This window comes from Pyrus communis, chromosome 11, assembly GCF_041283825.1.
Source record: "Pyrus communis isolate YQ-2024b chromosome 11, ASM4128382v1, whole genome shotgun sequence".
Classification (NCBI taxonomy): Eukaryota; Viridiplantae; Streptophyta; class Magnoliopsida; order Rosales; family Rosaceae; genus Pyrus; species Pyrus communis.
The window spans coordinates 29,020,122-29,041,831 of record NC_142575.1 but is presented as its reverse complement, the minus strand read 5'-3'; the positions used below and the strand labels follow the sequence as shown (position 1 = coordinate 29,041,831).

The following is a 21,710-nucleotide window of genomic DNA, read 5'->3' as shown; positions in this document are numbered from 1 at the left end:
TGGTACTTGTACCAGTGATGTCAATAGACTTCCCTCGCATTATCTCACCCTTCATGGCCTGACTCTTGCTAGAGTTTTACTGTTTTTTTTTTTTTTTTTTAACCATTTTCAGCTCATTTACTTTTCATGTCATGTGGCTAGACTTACCATCCTAGATTTACTTTTGACTTTATCATGAAATGATTATGTTTAGTTTCTCATTTTAGTTTCTATTTCTCTTTCATGTACTTTTTAGGCAAATACATGCAAATTCATACTGAATTCTAAGTCCTCATTCGCTCGAGGCACAAAAATAAACTTAACTGAACTACCATCCCACTCAATTCCCAATCTTCTGGTTACGAAGTCAATTTTACATGCAACCTTACACACACTCAAACACCAATCACTGTCTGTTGGCATCCTCCAACAATGGCACGCATATTTTCTCTTTTTGTTGAGTCATCTCGTGGTACTGAGATCGAAAACAACACTCCAAACATATATGTGTTGAACCTAACAGACTCTATCCGAATTTTGATACCAACAAAGAAAAATTGATGTGGAAATATTTTGCATTTGCAATCTCGAAAAAAAAAGTTAAGTCGGGTTAGGAGAGACGTCTGATTCCATAATTTAGCCAGTACAACATGTGACTCAGTTGCGTGATGGTTTCAATTTTTTGTTGATGTTGACATACTGGACCCTTTGAGAAAGTAATGGAACATTTAAGCAAAAAGACTCATAAGGGGGGAAATGGACATCGCATTCGCATCGATATCGTCTTAGATCTTTCTTTTTCTTGATAAACCCTTAAGTCTTTTTTTTTTTAGTTTAATGATGTGATAAATCGTGCAACTATACAGGGGATAAAGATTAGCCAATTGCCCATCGGAAGCAACTAAGACACAATCATGAAAAGTATTAAAGAAACAATATATAAATATTAAAGTCACCGACTATTATTCCAATGTCTACTTATCAACTAAATATGACACGTGATGAGCTAATTTTTGTGAATAAATTAGTTACTACAATTTTGACCAAAAAAAAAAGAATTAGTTACTACAACGGTAAGTTCTTATAACGAACATTAACCCGTAATTAGATGAAACGAGCCACGTCTAATTACTATATTGGAATTTAATTAGGTCACCAGTAAGTAATGATGCAATTATAGTTTTTTTTTTTCAAAAGAAAATGCTTACATTATTGAGAATCAAATTCGAACAGATACATTGACTCAGCTGCCAATACATTGAAAAGCCAGATGATGACCATAAAATTACAAATTCGAAATTCCTAAATTTGTATTTTAATTAGTACTTTATTCTTTCCCTTATATGACCACTATACTATTTTGGCTATGTGGTTGTTTGTGTAGAGAGTAGATAATGTACACCAAAATTGAAAAGGAGGGAATAGAGTAAGTTGGTTGACAGAGAGGAACTTAAAATTTAGTAAATCGGAAATCAAATACGTAGGATTTTTTCTATAAAATATATTTGTGGATGCAAATTTCCGTCGTTTTCAGTCTTGACGAAAATGCATTTGCAAAACAATCAATACCTTTGATCAAAGACCTAAGCCTCACGCGCCCACGAGTTGGGGATGGGGGTTAGGTCAACGGATCTCCGATACCTAAGTTAGTTTCTTTGAGAGAGTAAAGTGTTTAAGGTTTTTTTAGGGTTGCAAGAGGCTTTTAATTTGGTAGAATGTGGGTATTTATAGGGCTAGTGCCGGCCATATAGGGTTTAATGGAGAAATATTCTTTAAATATTCCCAAGATATTTAATAGGAGATAATATATTGAGATAATAGGGTAATAATCCTTAATTGAATTAAATTAGGATTACTTACTTGATTGGAATCAATCTTCAATTAGGAATGTATTAAAGATAGGATTTGGATAATTAATCCTTATCTTTAATTCATTGCCAAGGGCAAGTGAGTTGTGGGCAGTTGTGTTCAGCTACTGAATTTTTCAAGGATGTGAGCTGCACGTGGGTGCATCTAAGAAGCCTGCCCATTTATTGAGAGCAATCTTGTCCTTCTTGAATAAAAGTCCACATGTCGTCTCTAGAATTTTTGGGATTATTTTAGGCTCCACAAATGCCCCCACGCCTACTGTGCTGCTCACATGGAAAGGGTAGTAGGTGTAGAAATCCCAAGTTGCTTGGGTTTGTAGAGTTGTTACCCAATTTGAACTTGATATTCTTCCTTGATTTATAGATAGACTTCTTCTAGGAAAAGGAAAATAATTGCCCCCAATACCTATTTAATTCTGCCTTAAGCAGGGGATTAAATAAATTTGGAGAACAATCATTATTCCAACAAGAAAGAGAAGCCAGAGGATATTTTTTTCTTCCCCCTCCCCTAGCGTTCTTCTTTTCTTGCCCTTGCGAATAGTCGTTTTCTGTGCCACACCAAGGTAAGAAAAATTTGAATTTTTTCTTCTTCTTGAATTTTTGGGAGCCTTGGGGCTTGAAAAATTGGCTTGGTAGGTGCCAAGGATGCATGAATGGCGTGGCAGGGAAGCCGCGGGCTGTAAGTGGTGCGGCAAAGGTGTTGGCTGGCGTGGGGAGACCGGCTTGGGCTGGATCTCCATGGCTGCTGTGCTGGTGCCTAGGCAATGGGAAGAGAAGAAGAAGGACCGGCGTGGGCCGACCCTTCTGTGCGCAGAACCTGGGTTGTGAGGCCTGGGCTTTCTTCTTGGAGCTCCTTGCGTGTGAAGGAGAGGAGAGGAAGAAGGCACGGGCCTCCCTTCCTGTTAAGCCGCATCCATGTTGCTTTTCTTGGGCATATATATATATATATATATATATATATATATACATATATATATATATATACATACATCTTTTTTTTTCTTTTTTTTTTCGAACTACCTTTTAAATATATATTTTTTTTCTTCGTGCTTTTTGCAGAAACTCTGAAATGTCTTCCTCCAACCGCAAAAGTGACTAATATCCTCCACCTTTGTATCGTCAAGGTGGTTCTTCTGGCAAGGTGGGTTACTTCAAGGCTTCGCATGTCAAGATTAATTCCAACGAGCTGTTTCGGGATTTTCTTGAAGCATACAAGCATGCAATTCCGTATGGGGTTCGTGTCAAGCGGGTGAAGGATGATAGTGGCCATGAACCATGTGGAGAGGGTGCCTCTGCCAGGAAGAGAGCTATCAAATTCCATCCATAATACTTTGTGTTGGGATTTACTTTTCCCATGCCGCGTCTTTTCCAGGAGGTGATTTTCCTCATGAAATGCGCGTCTGCTCAGTGCTCCCCAAATGCAGTTCATGTGATGATGGGATTCTCAAACTTAAGCAAGCTCTTTGAGCTTGGCTTGACCATAAATAAGTTTTGGTACTTCTTTGAAATCAACCACAAGGAGGGTGTGAGGCAACTGAGATCTCCCCATAGGTTATTCGATACGTTTAGCAAAGGTGACCATGAGTGGGCGAAAGATACCTTAGAGGAATGAGAGTCTGACTCTTCTCTTGAGATGCGTGTCCTGACAACTTTTACTGCTTCATGTATGTCCTGCTTGAATTTTCGTTGAGCTGCTCCATCATTTCAATTTATTGATCGTATTTCTTAGTTTTTGTAGATTCGGAGTTTAGCTCAACTCCAAGGACTTCGGCGGATATGAAGAAAGCTAGCAAAGGTGACCATAAGTGGGCGAGAGATACCTTAGAAGTGAGTGGAGAGTGGGAGTCTGACTCTTCTCCTAAGCTGCGTGTCCCAACAACCTTTACTGCTTCATGCATGTCCTGCTTGAATTTTCGTTGAGTTGATCCATCATTTCAATTTATTGATCGTATTTCTTAATTTTGTAGATTCGGAGTTTGGCTCAGCTCCAAGGACTTCGGCGGATATGAAGAAAGTGCACGTTGCCTTGGGCATTCCAGTTGAGTACCGTGAGTGGCGCTAACTACTCAGCCCTCTTCACCGGAGAAATCTGGCATGCCCCCAAGGGAAAAGATAAAGTGGATAAAGGACGAGGCGTTGGCCCGCCCGATCGCTGCTGTAGAGTTTGCTGTCGATGGTGGTGCAAAGAAGAGGTCTTCCTCACCTGCTTGTGAACCTTCGGTTGAGAAGAAACCAATGACTTCTTATGTTGCTCGTAGGAGCTCGTCTGTTGCCGAGAAGCTTGTCATTAATCTAACTTCCCCCAAGGGGGTGAAGATGACTGTTGACCCCGACCCTGTGCAACCTGCTACTCCGAATGTGATTGCATCCATTGCTGAGAGACTTATCTAGCGGAAGAGTTCGGTGGTGCCTCCAGTGTTCGGGATTGTATCGAAGCGTCCGTTGGGAGCTAAGTCTGGCTCTGCTTCTAAGAGGTTCACCGCTATAAAGAGTGGGAAAGTGGATTATGTTGCTAAGGTGGCGTCTGGGCCTGCTCCTACTTCTGCCATGACTGACTCGTCTACTGAGAAGGGGAAATCTGCTCTCACGGGCAGTTGTGAAAGATCCACTAAGTCTGAGGCTGGAGAGTTTCCTGAAGTTTATGCACTGCTGAAAGCTGACTTGCTTGAGGACGTTGATGCATGCGCCAAGTTTGTTGATAGTGTTGGGAAAGTTATCGTTCGTTCAAACTCTTTTGTGAAGTATCCGCCTACTCGAGAAGGTCCTCCTTAATTGCTGCAATGCATAAGAATTTGATCCTGGCAGCAAAGTTTATACGCGTTGATCAAGATGCTGTCAAGTGTGATAAGAAGGTTGAAGTGGCATTGGTGGCTCAGCTTTGCTCGGCTGTTGAAAAGACAGAGAAGCTCGAATCTGAACTTGCCATTTTGAAGGGGTCTGATGTCTTTGCCCCCATTTCTTTGCAATTGGAGATCGCTCGTGAGGAGGCCGCCCATTTGAATGCTAGGCTTAGTGTGACTCAAGAGATGTTGGAAGCTGTAGAGAATGAAATCAGTCGTGTTTCTCCAATGGTCGATGACCTTGAACGTGTCAATTCAGAGCTACGATCTTTTTGTTTTACCAAGGACGAGGAGCTTATCTTCATGCATACTGAAGTGTCTCGTCTCAAGGAGATTGCCAATAAGCTTGAGTCCAAGGAAGTGGATATGCAAGGTGCGTTGTCTGCTAGCGTGAACCTGAAAAATGAGCTGGATGAGCTGCAGAGTGCTCATACTAGGCTTGTTGAGGAGAATGTCGAGCTGAAGATTGAGAAAGTTGGTCATGAAATGGCCCTTGCTTCTTGTCAGGCCGATTTCTACAAGCTTGGCTATGTAGACGATCTTCAGGGCAGGCCGTCGAATTATGAGTTTTCCGAGAAAGACTTCGAGACTTTCTCCATTTCTCCAATTAATCTGCTTGATTTCTTGTTTAAGGCTGCCTTTGGTGGAGTAACTGAAGGTCAGGCAGTCCAGGCAGGGGTGGCTGAGGATAAGCTAATGGAAGTTTTAGCTGCTAGGAATAGCACAGCTGTCGAATGCGTGGCAATCAAGGAACCAGTGGTTGCATAGGCTTCCAAGGAATAGTCTTTTTGCTTACACTTAGGAGTTTTCTTATTTTCCTTTTTGTTTTTTTTTCTTAGACTTTGTTGGCCTTCAAGCTGGTTTATCAATTTGTTAGAAATTTAATAAACAATTTTCCTTGTTTTTGCTTCATCATCTTATTTCGCCATGTCTTTTGCAAAACTTTATAGTAAGACGGCGGCTGGGTGAACTTACTTCAATGAAGTAGTTCATCCCACATCGTCACTTAGGTTTTAGTTTCAACTTCGAGGCTTCGGGAACCTTGCTTGTTTGAAGCGTCTTGCAAAACTTTATCATAGGACGGGCAGTCAAGTGGGCTGCTCCGATGAAGTAGTTGACTCATATGGTCAGTTTTGGCTTCAGTTTTGGCTTTGGGGCTTCTAGAGCTTTACCTAAAAAATGAAGAAATGCAGGATTTCCAACTTATAGAGCCGGCGGTCGAACTCGTTATCTCCATAGGAGGTAGGCGAGTTCGCGTAGCTACTATAACTGTGAATCTCGGCTTTAGGTAGGTTCGTGAGCTTTAGCCCTCCCGGGGTATGTTACCAGATTTTTGAGTTATAGAGTCGTTAGTTGGACTCTTGCTTCTCATAGGAAGTAGAGAAGGTCAGCGTAGCTATTATAGTCGTGACACTCAACTTTAGTGGCTTATTGAGCTTCTAGCTCTCCTGAGGCATGTTGCGAAATTTTTGACTTACAAAGCCGTCAGCTGGACTCGTGTCTCTCGTAAGAAGCAGAGGAGGTCGGCATAGCTGATATAGTAGTGACACTCAACTTTGGTAGCTTCTTAAGCTTTTAGCCTTCCCAGGGCATGTTGCAAGATTTTTAACTTATAGAGTCGTCGGCCAAACTCGTGCCTCTCGTAAGCAGTAGAAGAAGTCCACATAACTACTATAGTCGTGACACTTGACTTTGTGGCTTCATAAGCTTTGGCCTTCCTAGGGCATGTTGCGAGATTTTTAACTTATAGAGTCGTCGGCTGGACTCAAGCCTCTTGTAGGAAGTAGAGGAAGTCCACATAGCTGTTATAGTCATGACACTCGACTTTGTGGCTTCTTGAGCTTTGGCCCTCCCAGGGCATGTTGCGATATTTTTTTATTTATAAAGTCGTCGGTCAAACTCGTGCTTCTTTTTTTAAGCAGAGGAGGTCCGCGTAGCTACTATAAGTCATGACACTCAACTTTGTGGCTTCTTGAGCCTTGGCCCTCTAGGGACATGTTGCGAGATTTTTGACTTATAGAGTTGTCGGTCGGACTCGTGCCTCTCGTAGGAATCAGAGGAGGTCCGCGTAGTTGTTATAGTCGTGACACTTGACTTTATGGCTTCTTGAGCCTTGGCCTTCCCAGGGCATGTTGCGAGATTTTTTACTTATAGAGTCGTCGGCCGAACTCGTGCTTCTCTTTGGAAGCAGAAAAGGTATGTGTAGCTACTATAGTTATGACACTCGACTTTCTTCCAGCAAAACTTAAACCATAGACTGTTAGACGAAAGTGATGCTTACAAGTAAGCAGGCAAATCTGCGTTATCATAGCAGGTGTAGATCTCGGCTTACGGGCTACCTTGGGCTTGTAGCCGTAGAGTCGTCGGTCGGGCGTCTTACTTACAGAAATAGATGTCTTGCGTGACCATTTCATGTGCCATCCATGGCTCTCGGAGGCGTTTTTTGGCGTGAGGTGTAGGCGAAGTCACTTCTCAAAGACCATATCATTGCGAGTCACAGCTTTGATTCCGCAGGTCGCTTAACTAGTATTGCAACACTTTAAAATCAAGCCACTTCATGAAGATTTGCACGTCGATGATGAATTATCTTATTCACGTGACATCTTTTATGGGCAGGGGTCTTACACTTAATTGTCTTTTCCTTTTCCACCTTGAATCTCTTGACATAGGTGTGGAATGACTGATTCGAATCCTTTTTCATGCTGAAAAAATGGTCAGACCTCTTCTTGATCTAGCAATAAGACAAATATTCCTTAGTGAAAACCAAGGAAAGTTCATCGAAGTTCCGGATTAAACGTAGAGGCAAGGTGTGGAACCAGTCTTGCGCCTCGCCTTGTAGCGTCGTGGCACTTCGGTAGTGTATCAAGTGTCTGTCCAGATCTTCATCTCCCCTAAACCAGGTGAAATATGGGGGGTTGAACTTCCGCGGTGGCTCCGTCCGCTTGATCTCATCTGTAAAGGGTGACCTACTCAGGTTGGCCACGTTTTTACAGAGAGCATCATCGGTAGTGCCAATGCGCTGGAATCCGAATAGCTGATTTGCTACGAGCCTTTGTACTTCCTTCTGGATTTACGCCTGGTAGGGCGGCGGAACCTCCAACTACCCTCGGTGCTGACCTGCTGGTCCATGTTGCTCTTGGCATGTCCTGCTCGTCTATACCGCGATCACGGTGCACGTGGTTCTAGCTGTGCTGCTCGCCCTCGCGCCTGGCCAGGGCTACTAGTAGAACTTGAGTTGGACTGCTTACATGCTCTTCTTTGTGCATCATGCGGCTACCTACTCCGTTGTCTCATAGAAAAATATCCTTGTACGCCTAGCCTCGTGTGGACGTTTCTCCCAGAAGGTCTTAAGTGCTCGTTAAAGTGTGGACCCAACCTCGAACGCACACTGACTCATGAGCCAAGTCGGGAATGAACGCTTCTCTGCGCATCTAGGCGGGAAAACACATTTTCCCGAGGGCCCAAACGAGAGTGTACACTTTATGGCGGGCTGAGCGGCTATTTGCCGAGACGTCGTTGGAATGAGTTACGTTCTTCCGCCCTTGTTCTGCTTCAGGACACCTCATATGAGGCGCGTTGCATCTCAATGCGCTCGAAGAGTTGGCTCACCAAGGTGGTCTGTTGCGCGAGGGCGTTCATCAAATTGGCGACCTTTTGAGGCAGGTGGTGCTCACCATTTAGATTGGAAGAGTCCGGATAATAAATGTCTCCATGCGTGGTGGAAGTATAGTCAACTGTAGGTACAAAGCTTGAGCCCAGAGCGGGAAGTCCTGCAGAAAAGTGGGGAATAAGTAACCCTGAGTCAATCGTAAGACCTGTGGTCGAAATCTAGACCATTGGAAGTGGCCTCAGAATAGGTTAGGTCGCAGGTTGAGTCGTCGGAGCGAGCCGTGAAGTGCGTTAGACCGGCGTCTGCTCGCCTTAGATCTGCATGGCCATGGGTCTTCCTGGCTGTTGGGCTGCCACATCTTGGCCTGTTGGCTGAGTGGCTTGGGCTTGGGCTCGCTAAGCTGCTTGGCTAGCAGCAGTTACCGAATTCTGGGCTTGGATTCTGGCCTGCTGTGCAACAAAGCCTGTTACTGCATTGGGCTGGGCTTTCTGCCCAGGGCTTGTTGTGGCAGCTGCCAAGTTCGGGGCCTCCTACCTAGGGTTTGGTGGGAGTGGTGCCTTGGCCTGGTTGCCTTGTCGTAGTTGCTGGGTCACGGCAAAGATGGTGCTCCATAGCGGTAGGGCTCCTCCTGCCGTCGCGTTGAGCCTTGAGGATCTTTGTCGTGGGGCTATGTCCTCGTCTCCACTATTTGGTCCAAATCCTTCCACGTATGGGGTTCCATTCGTCTCGTTTCTAAATTTCCTACCATTATATCATTTCTCCAAGGATTGATAAAGAAACTTTTCTAGCAAAAATGAATTGATACGACGTGTGAGAAGTTCAACGTAACAGAAAATTCAAGAAACTAATGCGAAAGGCTTCTTTGAGTATTTTGAATCAGCTCTCAATGAAAGCACCAATTTGTGGATGCAAATTTCCGTCGACTTCAGTCTTGATGAAAATGCACTTGCAAAACAATCAACACATTTGATCAAAGACCTAAGCCTTATGCTCCCACGAGGTTGGGGGGGTTAGGTCAATAGATCTTCGATGCCTAAGTTAGCTTCTCTGAGAGAGTAAAGTGTTTAAGGCTTTTTAAGGTTGCAAGAACCTTTTTAATTTGGTATAATGTGGGGTATTTATAGGGCTAGGGCCTGCCATAAAGGGTTTAATGGAGAAGTATTCTCTAAATATTCCGAAGATATTTAATAGCAGATAATAGGGTAATAATCCTTAATTGAATTAAATTAGGATTACTTACTTGATTTGAGTCAATCTTCAATTAGGAATGTATTAAAGATAGGATTTGGATAATTACTCCTTATCTTTAATTCCTTGCCAATGGCAGGTAAGCTGTGGGCAGTTGTGTTCAGCTGTTGAATCTTTCAGGGATGTGAGCTGCGCGTGGGTGCATCTAAGAAGCATACCCATTTATTGAGGGCAATCTTGTCATTCTTGAATAAAAATCCACGTGTCGCATGTAGAATTTTTAAGATTATTTTAAGCTCCACAATATTGCTAATATATAAGGCAAAGCAAGATTTTTCTTAACGAAAATTGGCAACACATTTACTGTGTTACCAATTAGCATGGGAAACACTCAACACCAAAAGATAATGACCAAAAATAAAGGACAATACTTTCTACCCATCTTTTTATTCCTTTTGAAATTTTTTATTTAAATTTTTTATTATTATTTTTTTTTTATTTAGAGTTTTTATCGATAATAGCCAAAATTTAACACTCAATTTCATAAATATCATTTTTTATAAAATCTTTCAAAAATAACAGAAAATCCACTTAAATAAACTTAAATACCCTCATAATTAAAACCAAATAAATGTAAAGTTAAAAAGTCTAGGTTAGCCAAGAACCAAAGATCATAAGCAATAAGATCTACACAACCCTCAGCCACATCATCATTCCCAACTTCCTTGTCATAACCACCAGTAACAAAAATTGCTACCAACAATGAAGGTACCATTAAAAGCCTTTATCATGGGTACAAGACTATGAGGGGGAATCACTCTTTTTCTCCTACTATCTTCATCGTTAACTCAACCATATGGCAGTACAAGATCCCATATTTGATCAATGAATTGCCCAGATAAAGGCCCAACGCTTTTGAAGTAGCGTCTCGAGCAACCGAACTTCAACACCTGCAGCAACAATGGAGATTGATCTCGTGGCAGGAGGTAAAAGCAAGAAGATGAAGCGCACTGCGCCCAAGTCCGATGATATCAATCTCAAGCTTCTCGTCAAGCTGTACCGTTTTCCTCTCCGGAGGACTAGAAGCAAGTTGAATGCAATCATTCTTAAACATTTGTTCATGAGTAAAGTCAACAAGGCACCCTTTCTCTCTCGAGGTTGATTAAGTATATGCAAGGAAAGGACAACAAGATTGTTGTGGTTGTGGGGACTGTCATCGATGACATTAGTGTTTATGAAGTTCTGCAATTGAAGGTTACAACGCTGAGGTTCACTAAGACTGCAACAGTAGTAGAGTGCTTGACATTTGATTAGCTTGCTTTGAGAGCACCATTGGGTCAGAACGGGGTTCTCCTCAGAGGTCCTAAGAATTCTCATGAAGCACTTCTATGTAAATGGTTTTGAATTTTGAGGGTATTTAGGTCTATTCATGTGAGGAGAAAACTAAAAAATAAATAAATTGCCAACTTAATTTCCATCCTCTCTCACGTATATTTCAGACAAGACTTATATATATAGTAGCTAACTAGCTATAAGATAAAAAGAGAAGATTAAGAGAAGAGTTTGTAGTCCTATATCATTTCTTGTAAACCTCTCTCTCTCTCTCTCTCTCTCTCTCTCTCTCTCTCTCTCTCTCTCACACACACAAAGGATTCATGGATTACTGGGTTCATAGTAGTTTTTGTGTTAGTAGTATAGCTGCTCTCCTCCTCCTCCTCCTTCTTGTTTGTGATTACCAAGTAGTAGTACGTGCAAGAGGTGATGAGTCATCATCGTCGTGCGATTTCTTCAAAGGTAGATGGGTTCTGGACCAGTCCTACCCGCTCTACGATCCTTCCTCATGCCCCTTCATTGAGCGCGAGTTTAGCTGCCAAAAGAATGGCCGTCCCGATCAGATTCACACCAAATACAGATGGCAGCCACTTGACTGTGATTTAGCAAGGTGCACCAATCTCTCTATCTCTCTGGTTTCTGTAAAATTAGGATCGGCAGAAAAGTATTTGGCCAGAACGAATTGTACTGCTCGAACGAAAACAATGCTAAATCTATATGCATTAAACCTGCAGCCTACTGGAAGAAGAAAAACATTATTAATCTAGCATTTACATGTTTTACCTGAATGATAGATGGTTTATCCTATAGAAACCCAACTTAAAGTTTTTTGACAACTTTGATATTCAGATTTGACGCACTTGACTTCTTCGAAAGATTTAGAGGGAAGAACATCATTTTCGTTGGAGATTCATTGAGCCGAAATCAATGGCAATCCTTGACATGCTTACTTCACTCTGCTGTACCAACTGCTACGAATAATGTGACAAGAGTAGATACTGTATCTATCTTCGAATTCACGGTTCGTCTAATCTACATTTTGTTATGGGTATTATTTCCTGTTTGTCGTGAGAATAATTCTATTGTCATATAGTTTCACATATGTTGTTATCAAGTCAAGATATGAATTGATCAAAACCTTTCACATACATTTGTGTTTGTATAAGTAGTCAAAATTAACAGCTTAGTAACATATAATATGATTAAACCTTTAGCAATAAAATGTTATTGTCTGTTTAGTTGATAACCAACTTAAATATCAAGAGAAGTCAAATCACACATAAATGTGGTAAGGTGAGTGCAATGCATCAATCCTAAAAGTTTATAGACTTTTTTCTTCAGCTTCATTTGGTAACTTAAGTGGGTCCATACACGGGGCTTATTTAGTCTCGTGAAATTTAATTTGACATTTCAGCTCCCTTGGACAAACTAGTTGACAAGAACTTTTGTCATGATCCTACCAAACACGAAGCATGTGATTCTTTCTCAATTTTCTTTTGGGATCTTTATCAATACTTGCAGGATTATGGAATTAGAGTGATGCTAGACAGTAATATGTATCTAGTAGATATTGTAAAAGAAAAGATTGGGAGGGTCTTGAAGCTTGATTCAATTGTGGGAGGCAACTTATGGAAGGATATTGACGTGCTCATCTTTAACACTTGGCATTGGTGGAATCGCAGAGGACCCTCTCAACCGTAAGCCGGCCTAAAACTATATTTACTACAAAATATTTGGTTTTCTTTTAGTTAGACTTTAATTGTAGTTAGAAGGTGAATACATAATTAACTATTATAATTTTGCAGATGGGATTATGTTGAAGTAGGAGGCCAGACCAGCAAAGACATTGACCGCATGCTTGCTTTTCAGAAGGCGCTCGAGACTTGGGCTGGATGGGTGGATTCAAACATTGATCCAGCAAAGTCTAGGGTTTTCTTCCAAGGAATTTCTCCCTCTCATTACAAGTAAGTTTTTTATATAACTAATCTAAACTAATCAGCATTGGATTTTAAATTAAGAGAAACCGTTATTAGTATTCCACGAAAATCATCTTATTTTCACAACACTCTTTATAGTGCAATTTCTCTCTTATGGTTTTATAAATTAAGGAAAAGTGTTGAATGACCTTTTTAAAATGTCAACTTCATGAATCAAATTCAACATTTTTTTTTATTGGATGTCATCATGAGTGTTTGCCAATCCTGGATGTACAAAAAAAATTAAATAAATAAATGATAACTATCTACATACACGTGAATGACTGTCGTTATGAATTTCGAATAATTTGTTGTGAAGACTTGTCTATAGAGTTTGTTTTGTTCCAATTACATCAATCAAATTTATAGTCTCTTACTTTCTTTTCTTATTTTTGATTTTAGTGGCAGTGAATGGCATGAACCAAGTGCAAAAAGTTGTGTCGGGCAGAAGGAACCTTTGCTTGGGCCCTATCCAGGAGCTTCACCACCAGCTTTGGGCGTGCTGAAGAATGTGTTAAGCACTATCCAAAAACCAGTGACATTACTAGATATAACAAACCTCTCGCTCCTGCGTAAAGATGGGCATCCTTCAATTTATGGGTTGGGAGGCCGCACGGGAATGGACTGTACTCATTGGTGTCTCTGTGGAGTCCCAGATACTTGGAATGAGATTCTCTACAATTTTTTTCTTTGAATACCATCAAAAGGATGGAGATTTGACAACTTCTTACAAAGAAATAATATTATTTTTAAGAAACAATATTCAGAATTTTACAACTCGTTGTTGAAGTGTGGATCAAGTTAAAAGATTTTAATTTGATATGGAAAATCATGCTTGAGCTTAAATGTTTTAGACTCGAACAAATCTTCGAAGATTTCTAACTGCTTTTGGTGGCTAAAATTTGCTTTGGCTAATAGGAATAAGAAATAAAGAAGAATAAAATTAGGAGGTTCCTCAAATGAACATAAATATTCATCATCATGAAAGAACTTACACCACAAGAAAAGGCAAAAGAAAATAGCCAAGGAAGAATATGTGTCAAGTTAATTTCCCAGGCGGCTTGATTTAGCATGTTCATTCATCTCTTAATTTCTCTGCCAATAATTAGCTAGGGGAAATATGTTGCTTGGGGTTGGCTTATTTGCTTATGTTCTTCTAATACTTGTATGCCTTCATGAAGGCCAATTACATTTTCTGTGCAAAAGTAGTTATCACCAGCTGCGATTTGTAAAGAAGGGAGTTTAGGGTCTATGATTATACCTATCCACTCTATGACACATCGAGCTGCCCTTTTTATTCATAAAGAGTTTGACTGTCTGAAAAATGGACGGCCAGAAATGTCTATAGATGGCGGCTTGCAGATCCTAATTCTGTATTGCCAAGGTAACATTGATGTATTTTCTTCTCTCTCTCCATTTTCTCATAAAATGGCAATAGCTCTCTTGCCGTTTGGAAACACATTAACACATGACAGTAGTCTATCCATGCGCGCATTTCCGAGCTTGAAACATGCATGCAAGCAATATACCGGCGTTCCCTTCATCGGAATGCACATATTCCACCGTTTGTGAATAGTGTATCATTACTGTATAAACTTTATAATCGGAAACTATTCAATTTTTTAATCTTCATTCGAAAATCATCCCTACAAAAAAATTATTCAAGTTCGAGACTGTTTGATTAGCCAAATTATATTAATAAATTAATAGTTAATTATGAATATGTTACTTGGAACTCTTACTATTGATTTGCACGGCTGACCCTATGATTTTTGGGGCTGGAGGTGAGGAGCTTATAGATTCAAAGTCCTCAACTGCATTACCTAAATTTTTATGGTTATTAATCAAAATATCTTTTAGTATATCCTGACTTAGAACAATGAAAACTACAAAAAGAGAAAAGATAAAAAAACAAAATAAATATAATCAAAACACAAAATTGTCTTCTACGATGCTACTTGATCGAATGCAATCAAACAATATACATTGATTGTCTAAATTGGATTACCTCAAATTGCGTTCTTCTAACCCTTATGAGAGTTGGTTTGCACATCCACTAAAAACTTGAAAATAGAGAGTTGCATGGAAAAGTCAAGGAATATAAAACCCTTAAAGCCCGTTTGGTGGGCTGAATTAGACAACCTATGATCAATTAAAACGAACTCAAATCTCAAGCCGTTGTTTATGCCGTTAAAGCATATAAGAACGGGATTCTATTACAAATGCAAGTCCAATAGCACAGGAATAATAAAGGCTTCCTTTTTTTTCCTTTAAGATTATGACAACATTTGAAAATAACAACATAGAAAAGTTAAGTAAAATGATTCTTATACTTGTATTTTAATAACCACAAAAAAAAAAAAAAAAAAAAAAAAAAAAACTCAAATTAAAACAATTCCGATTTTTCATCTTTGTAAGTAAACATGCACTTTGAGAGAGGGTGGGGGCTTGTGTGTGTTGACTGTTGACTAGGTGGGTTTAATTACCCTTGGGTTTCTTTTTTAATATTGAATTCACTAATTGGGCCTCTTTGTTTTAGTATTCTATGACACACACACACACGTGAGTACTTGGGTCCCAAATTCAAATTTAGAAAATCAGCTTATTGGACGGGCCAATCCATTTTTCCCTTGAACCACTTCTTTATATTCTGTGAGTAAAGAGAGATTTTTTAATAGAGTCGGAACATAAGGCGACACATTCTATATTATTACACAAGTAGAGAGACGTTCTTCTTTCAAGTGTCTTTTCACTCATCTAATGACATATGACGTATGCGTTTGAAATATAGACACATTGAAGAATCTCTCCTCAGTAAATCATCAGATTTCTCTAATCTACACTAATTGGGAGTAGGGAAACAGAGAGAGAGTATGACTCAAATTTTAATCATTCAAATTAGCTGACTAGAGAATACCTGGAATTTGTACTGGAGCAAATAATAATCATCATCTAGAGGAGCACTAATTAATAATTAACCTTCAAATAGTAATCCACTCATATAAGAGAATTCGACAGTAATCATCATACTCAAATTACCACACAGTAAATCTGTAACTCAAACAAAATCAACATCACAAATAGCCCACCGGTTAACAATAATGGTCCGAATTCACAGTATGTCAATGTTTCCTAAACAACATTGTTTTGTTCAAGTATATATGTTTTATAATTAATTGTCCATCTCAGGTATTGAAATCTAATGATTGGGATTCAGAAAGCATATATCATATCAATCTAAGAATAATTTGACTAGTCTAATTTTCCCTAATACGACGTCCTTCACAACCTTAAAGAGAAGCTCCACCAACCATCCTCGTGTAAAATATGCTATATACATGCTCCTCCCGATCGACAAGTATCCTTTTTAGCATGCCAATTACGACTATTGGAAAGCTTAGAATTCCATATGGAAATCCCCATGCCGAATTCGAAACGTAATCAAAATGACATTAAACTCCCACAGGCCATCACCATTTTAATGCGTTTTGGATGTGTCCTTCAATCTGCGATGACCGAAAACGGATAGATAAAAGCATAATACATTCTAAAAATTTTCGTGTGGCGCCATCTAGGTCCCTCTTGGCTCCGTCTAGGCTCCGCTTAATGCCGTTCAGATGCTAGGGTTACCGCCAATTAATCCCTAGGCATTTAAAAATTAAGAAGGGACAGCTAGACTCGCCTAGGCACCCACTTAAATCACAACTCTAACTTAGACAAAAAATATGTAACTTTCATTTTGTGTTTTATTTTATTTTAATAAATTGTAAAAGACTTGTTGAATACTTGGATGAACACTCATTATATTTTGGTTCCCGTGTTTTCATTATGTTTTAATACTTTCTAATCTATATGTCATTCGATCTTTCAATTTATGTAACCTAACACAATTATGTATTTTTTAAGTATAAACAATCACTTATTGATAGGGTGCATAATAAGTTTACTTAAATCCGCTTAGTCTACCTAGGCCTCCACCTAGCCACCCAGGTGCTAAACCCCAATCTACCACTTGACTAGCATCTAACGTTTTTGAGAACCTTAGTATATAATACAACACAATATTATGTAATAATCAAATTAATGAGTAAAATGATCATTAGTATGTAATTCACTCTTCCACCCACTCGCATTTTTTATAAATATGGCACGATATTCATTGGCATTATGAAGCATACCTGCAAACCAGAAGATATACTGCTTTGTTTGGGCATACCGGTAAAATGAGAATTTTAACCCGAACTAAGAGATCAAAAAGAGCACCCGCACCAAAAATTACGTAAAAAGACCATCTTCAATAAGAAGACCACCAATAAAATCGATAAGTTTGTAAATCCGAAGGAAGTCTTATTCCATTGCCAAACCATAACGATCGAGCAAGCCTATGTGCTACTCTATAAGCCTCTCTTAACATATGTTTGTATTGAATTTACTGAGTAGGATCAAGGAATACTAGATAATGCTAGGAATACTAAAATTTAAACAATGGTAATGTTAGGAAGACCAATAATTTAAATCAAATTTACAAATAAAATGATATGTCACCAATAGATAATAAACACGTTAATCAACGCTTACGTAATAATCCAATCATCAATAATCATATCATTTAGTTTGCAAATTTAATTTAAAAAATTTAATCTCTCTAACCTTATCCTTTAAACATGCATACATTATGCACATAGGGATGTTGATAAGTTGTCTGTGATCTGTGAGTTTGTGACACTCTAAAAACGATGCAACTTATCCCTTACCTTCCCAAGTCAAAGAAGCTGATGCCCAATATAATATGGTAATAGAAAAATCTTTCATTAAAAATCAGGAATACAGAGACTTAAACAGTTGAAATGTTAGAAATAACATATACATGAAAAAAAAAAGGATAATTTATTACACATTATTGTACACTTATGTGTGTGGTAGACCGACTTCGAGGCTAAATAATGCATTAAAATATATGGTTTATTGACGGTGGCATCTTGAAAATCCTATGGAATCTGCTTAATTGACAAAACGATGGCATGACTTTAGCATTTCTTGTTCTTTAATCACAAAGACCAATGAATAAGACGGCATCCCCCAAAACAAATTAAGGAGTTGCATCATGCATTGTTGGGTGTGTCAAAAGAAGAATTTTTTAGAGTGTGATAAATACTACTAAACGTAATAATATAATTGGTAAAAAAAACTAAGTTATCAACTAATTATATTATTATATTTATGTACTAAATCATGTTTACGACATGCTGAAAAAATCTTCGTGTCCAAGGGTTCAGGGTTGACATGCTTGCTCACATGAAAGCTTGCAAGATTCACGGTGTTAGTGTCCATAATTTCAACTTTGTTTAGCGTGCTTGCTCACATCACGGTTGGGCTACTGGTCATCACCATCGGACATTGAATTTTCTTTTTCGTGAATAATGAATAAGCACTTGTAATTTTTATTGCGAATATAAGATTTAAGCTCTTGTTTTGATAACTTGAACCAGATAAGCGTGGCTGATAAGCAGTTGATTAAAAAACACACTTTAATAAGCCGAAAGCCACCTCCCTATAACTCCGACTTACCAATCACCTACCACTACACTACCATAAGTCAAACTAACCAAGATTGGACACATTAGAGAAATCGAAGCTGGCCAACGAGTTCGATGTAAATCTGAGAGAGATGATTCCCAAGGGGGAGCAACCGGCGGTGGAAAAAGAGAGAACAGATACAAATGTGAATCTGAATTTGAGCAACGGACAAACGGGACTGCGCTACTCGGTTCAACAACCGGGTCAGTATCTGTACCCGCAGGTTTAGCGCAAAAGGATATATTTAGCGAATGAGATTAGCCACACTCCACCGTGGACAAGTCAGCATCGTGGAGTTCCAGTTGGAAAGGGAATGTGCCTCGTGCCTATCACGTCAATAGTTAATTAATAGACAAATTGGCAGATAACGAAATAATGTCTAACATTGCAATAAATTCGTAAGTTGATGTATGACATTGTAATTTTTTCTTTTTTATTTTTATTGCGCCTACCACATCATCATTTAACGGTTAGATTGATAAAAAAAAAAAATTAATGGATATCTGAAATTGCAATGAATTATAAGTTGATGTATGACAATATTTAAAAGATAAGGTTTGAGTTTATTAGATGATCCAAAATTAAAGTGGTAAAATATAATTTATCCTTAGTTCTTTGTATGTAATCACTTCTACCCACACTCTCATTCTTTTCATATGGTACGATATTCATTAGCATTATGAAGCATGCGTACATAGAGAATTTCAACCCAAAAAGCAAAACAAACAAAAAAAAAAGAGCACCAAATTACATAAAAAGACTATCTTCTATAAGAAGACAGACAATAAAATCGAGAAGTTTCTCAATTCAAAGAAAGTATTATTCCATCATCAAATCATATCAAACAAGCTTATGTGGTACCGATTAGCCTCTCTTATCATATGTTTGTATTGAACTTGCTAGATACAATCAAGGAAACTTCATGCATTATTTAAACATGCATGCATTATGGATATAGGGGTACTAAGAGGCGGATGGAAGTAGGGATCAAGGTCGTCCCAGGATCATTCGAAGTTTGAAAAATATATATGCGAAGGTCTTTTGAGGATCCTTCCAATGTTTAGTACTGGTCTCTTTTGTGCTTACTAAATATTTAATGTAATGCATACTAGTCTAAACAAGTTGTATCGACAATATTCGACAAATTCTATCTACATCACTTATCAGGTTCCTTTGTCATATGCAGCTATTTATTGACATGTATGCAACATGATTTGATTGACGACAACACGCCCACAAAGCATTCAACAAAATACTTAATGAATAAGCTGAATTTTTATTTTTTTCGCACTTCGCGCTGTGTTTGTATCTAAAAAAACTTATATTTACCTTGGTACCTAAAGCTTAAATCCTAAATCTGCGATTGTCTATGATTTTGTGAGTTTGTGACTCTCAATAAACGGTGCAACTTATCATCTTACTTCCCAAGTCAAAGAAGCTGATCCCATCATCCCAATAATGCATTAAAATATAACATAAAAATCAGGAATTCACAATCACAGACTTAATAGTTGAAATGCTAGAAATAAATATATACATCATAATTTTTTATACATTTGTACAATTATCTTTGCGGTAGACCGACTTTGAGGCTAAATGATGCATTAAAATATATAGAAAACTAATGAAAATGAATTGAAAATTTTGAGTTTTAACTAAAATGACAAAAATGTATTGTAAGTGAATAGTATCAAGAGTGATTTTTTAAAGTAAAAATATTCTTAACGTTAAAAGTGAATAATACCAAAAAATGTTTCGTTAAAACTCTCTAATGGCATCTTCAAAATCCCATGGAATGTGCTGAATTGACAAAACGATGGCATGACTTTAACATTTCTTGTTCTTTAATCTCAAAAAACAATGAATAAGACGGCATCCCCAAAACAAATTAAGTACCTGGCATCATGGATTGTCGGGTTTTGTGTCGGAAACACAGATCGATATATTAAGTATAATAATACAATAGTTAGAAATTCTTTTTTTAAGTTTTTAATCAATTATATTATAACACTAGTTGTATCTTACTGTGTTTCTGGCACACTTAAATACTCTCGTGTCAAAGGGTTCGGGGTTGACGTACGCGGTATGCCCCATGAAAGCTTGCAAGATTCACGGTTTACTTTCCATATTTCCAACTTTTGTTCTACCAGACGTGCTTGCTCCCATCACGGTGGGGCTACTGGCCTTCACCATCGGCTTTGAATTTTTCTTCTTCGTTAGTAATAAATAAGCACTCGTATTTTTTGGTGCGAATATAAGGACTTGTGTTTGATAACTTGTCAACCAAGTAAGAGTGGTTGATAAGCAGTTGATTGATTAAACACACACTTTTATAAGCCACAATTGCAACTTATCAATCCACTGGACCTAGTGACGTGCACTGCCAGAAGTCAAACTCTTAGAACGACGATTGGAGATATTAGAAATGCTTGCATCTAGCAGTTACGAAAAGTCACAAGTTTGACGATTTATTTTCAAAAAATGAGGGCCCCCTAATAACAAATTTATTTTTAGTTTTTATGTTTAGCATTAGGTAGAGAGAAAATACATTGGAAATTCAAATGAGGAATGAATAAGAAGTATGAGACAGACTGAGTGGAGGTACGTAATTGGAACAACTCAAAATTGTTTTCAATTTTTTGTTTATAATTTTCACTTTTGTATCATTCTTGCACATTTTTTTTCTTCTCACTTTTCATCCATCATCTCTTTTTTCACTCTTTTTTATTTCTCATTTTTTTAAATTCTTTTCTCATAAAAATACAAAATAAAAATAAAATAGTCATAGTAAACAGACTGTGAGGTTTTTGAACAATATAAACACAATATCGATCGAGCAAACGTTTATTGAAGTAAATATTTCACTCTTCCAATATAATGAATCTTTGCAAACAAATCATTAGTTTATATATTTGCATAAAATTTTCTTTATCTTTAATCAGTCGCTTCAATATAAAAGTCAATTTATAATTTTTAGTCAAGTAAAATGACTTCTTGAATGTTTATGTATTGTTCTTACGTAGTAACTTGGGCTCCATAACATGTGAATGTCGCCTTAACTAAGTAATTTGGACTTCACACGTCGATAACATTGCTCAAATATCATGCATAAAGTTGAGGTTTCACTATAAAATCAAATAGCAACATAGAAAGTAACTCAACTACTTATAACATACATGCAAAATCAATACTTTCCTCGATATGAAATTCATATACTCACGATACGTAATGCTAAATGGGTATTTTGTACAAAAACAATATATGATGAGTGAAGTAAATTAATTGGAGTTGGTAACTGAACCACTCTTCACATGTTATAAGATGTTCCAACATCAAACCA

The 21,710-nt window shown here is 38.2% G+C and overlaps 1 protein-coding gene across 1 annotated transcript; it reads left to right on the top strand.

Annotated features, from left to right (window-relative positions):
* The first annotated feature begins 10,258 nt into the window (after positions 1-10,258).
* LOC137743414 (protein trichome birefringence-like 41) lies at positions 10,259-13,570 on the top strand. The gene is made up of 5 exons (XM_068483298.2): positions 10,259-11,427; positions 11,667-11,838; positions 12,339-12,514; positions 12,623-12,781; positions 13,196-13,570. Exons 1-5 carry the CDS (start codon positions 11,141-11,143, stop codon positions 13,485-13,487), a joined length of 1,086 nt encoding a protein of 361 aa, XP_068339399.2. The 5' UTR covers positions 10,259-11,140; the 3' UTR covers positions 13,488-13,570.
* The last annotated feature ends 8,140 nt before the right edge of the window (positions 13,571-21,710 follow it).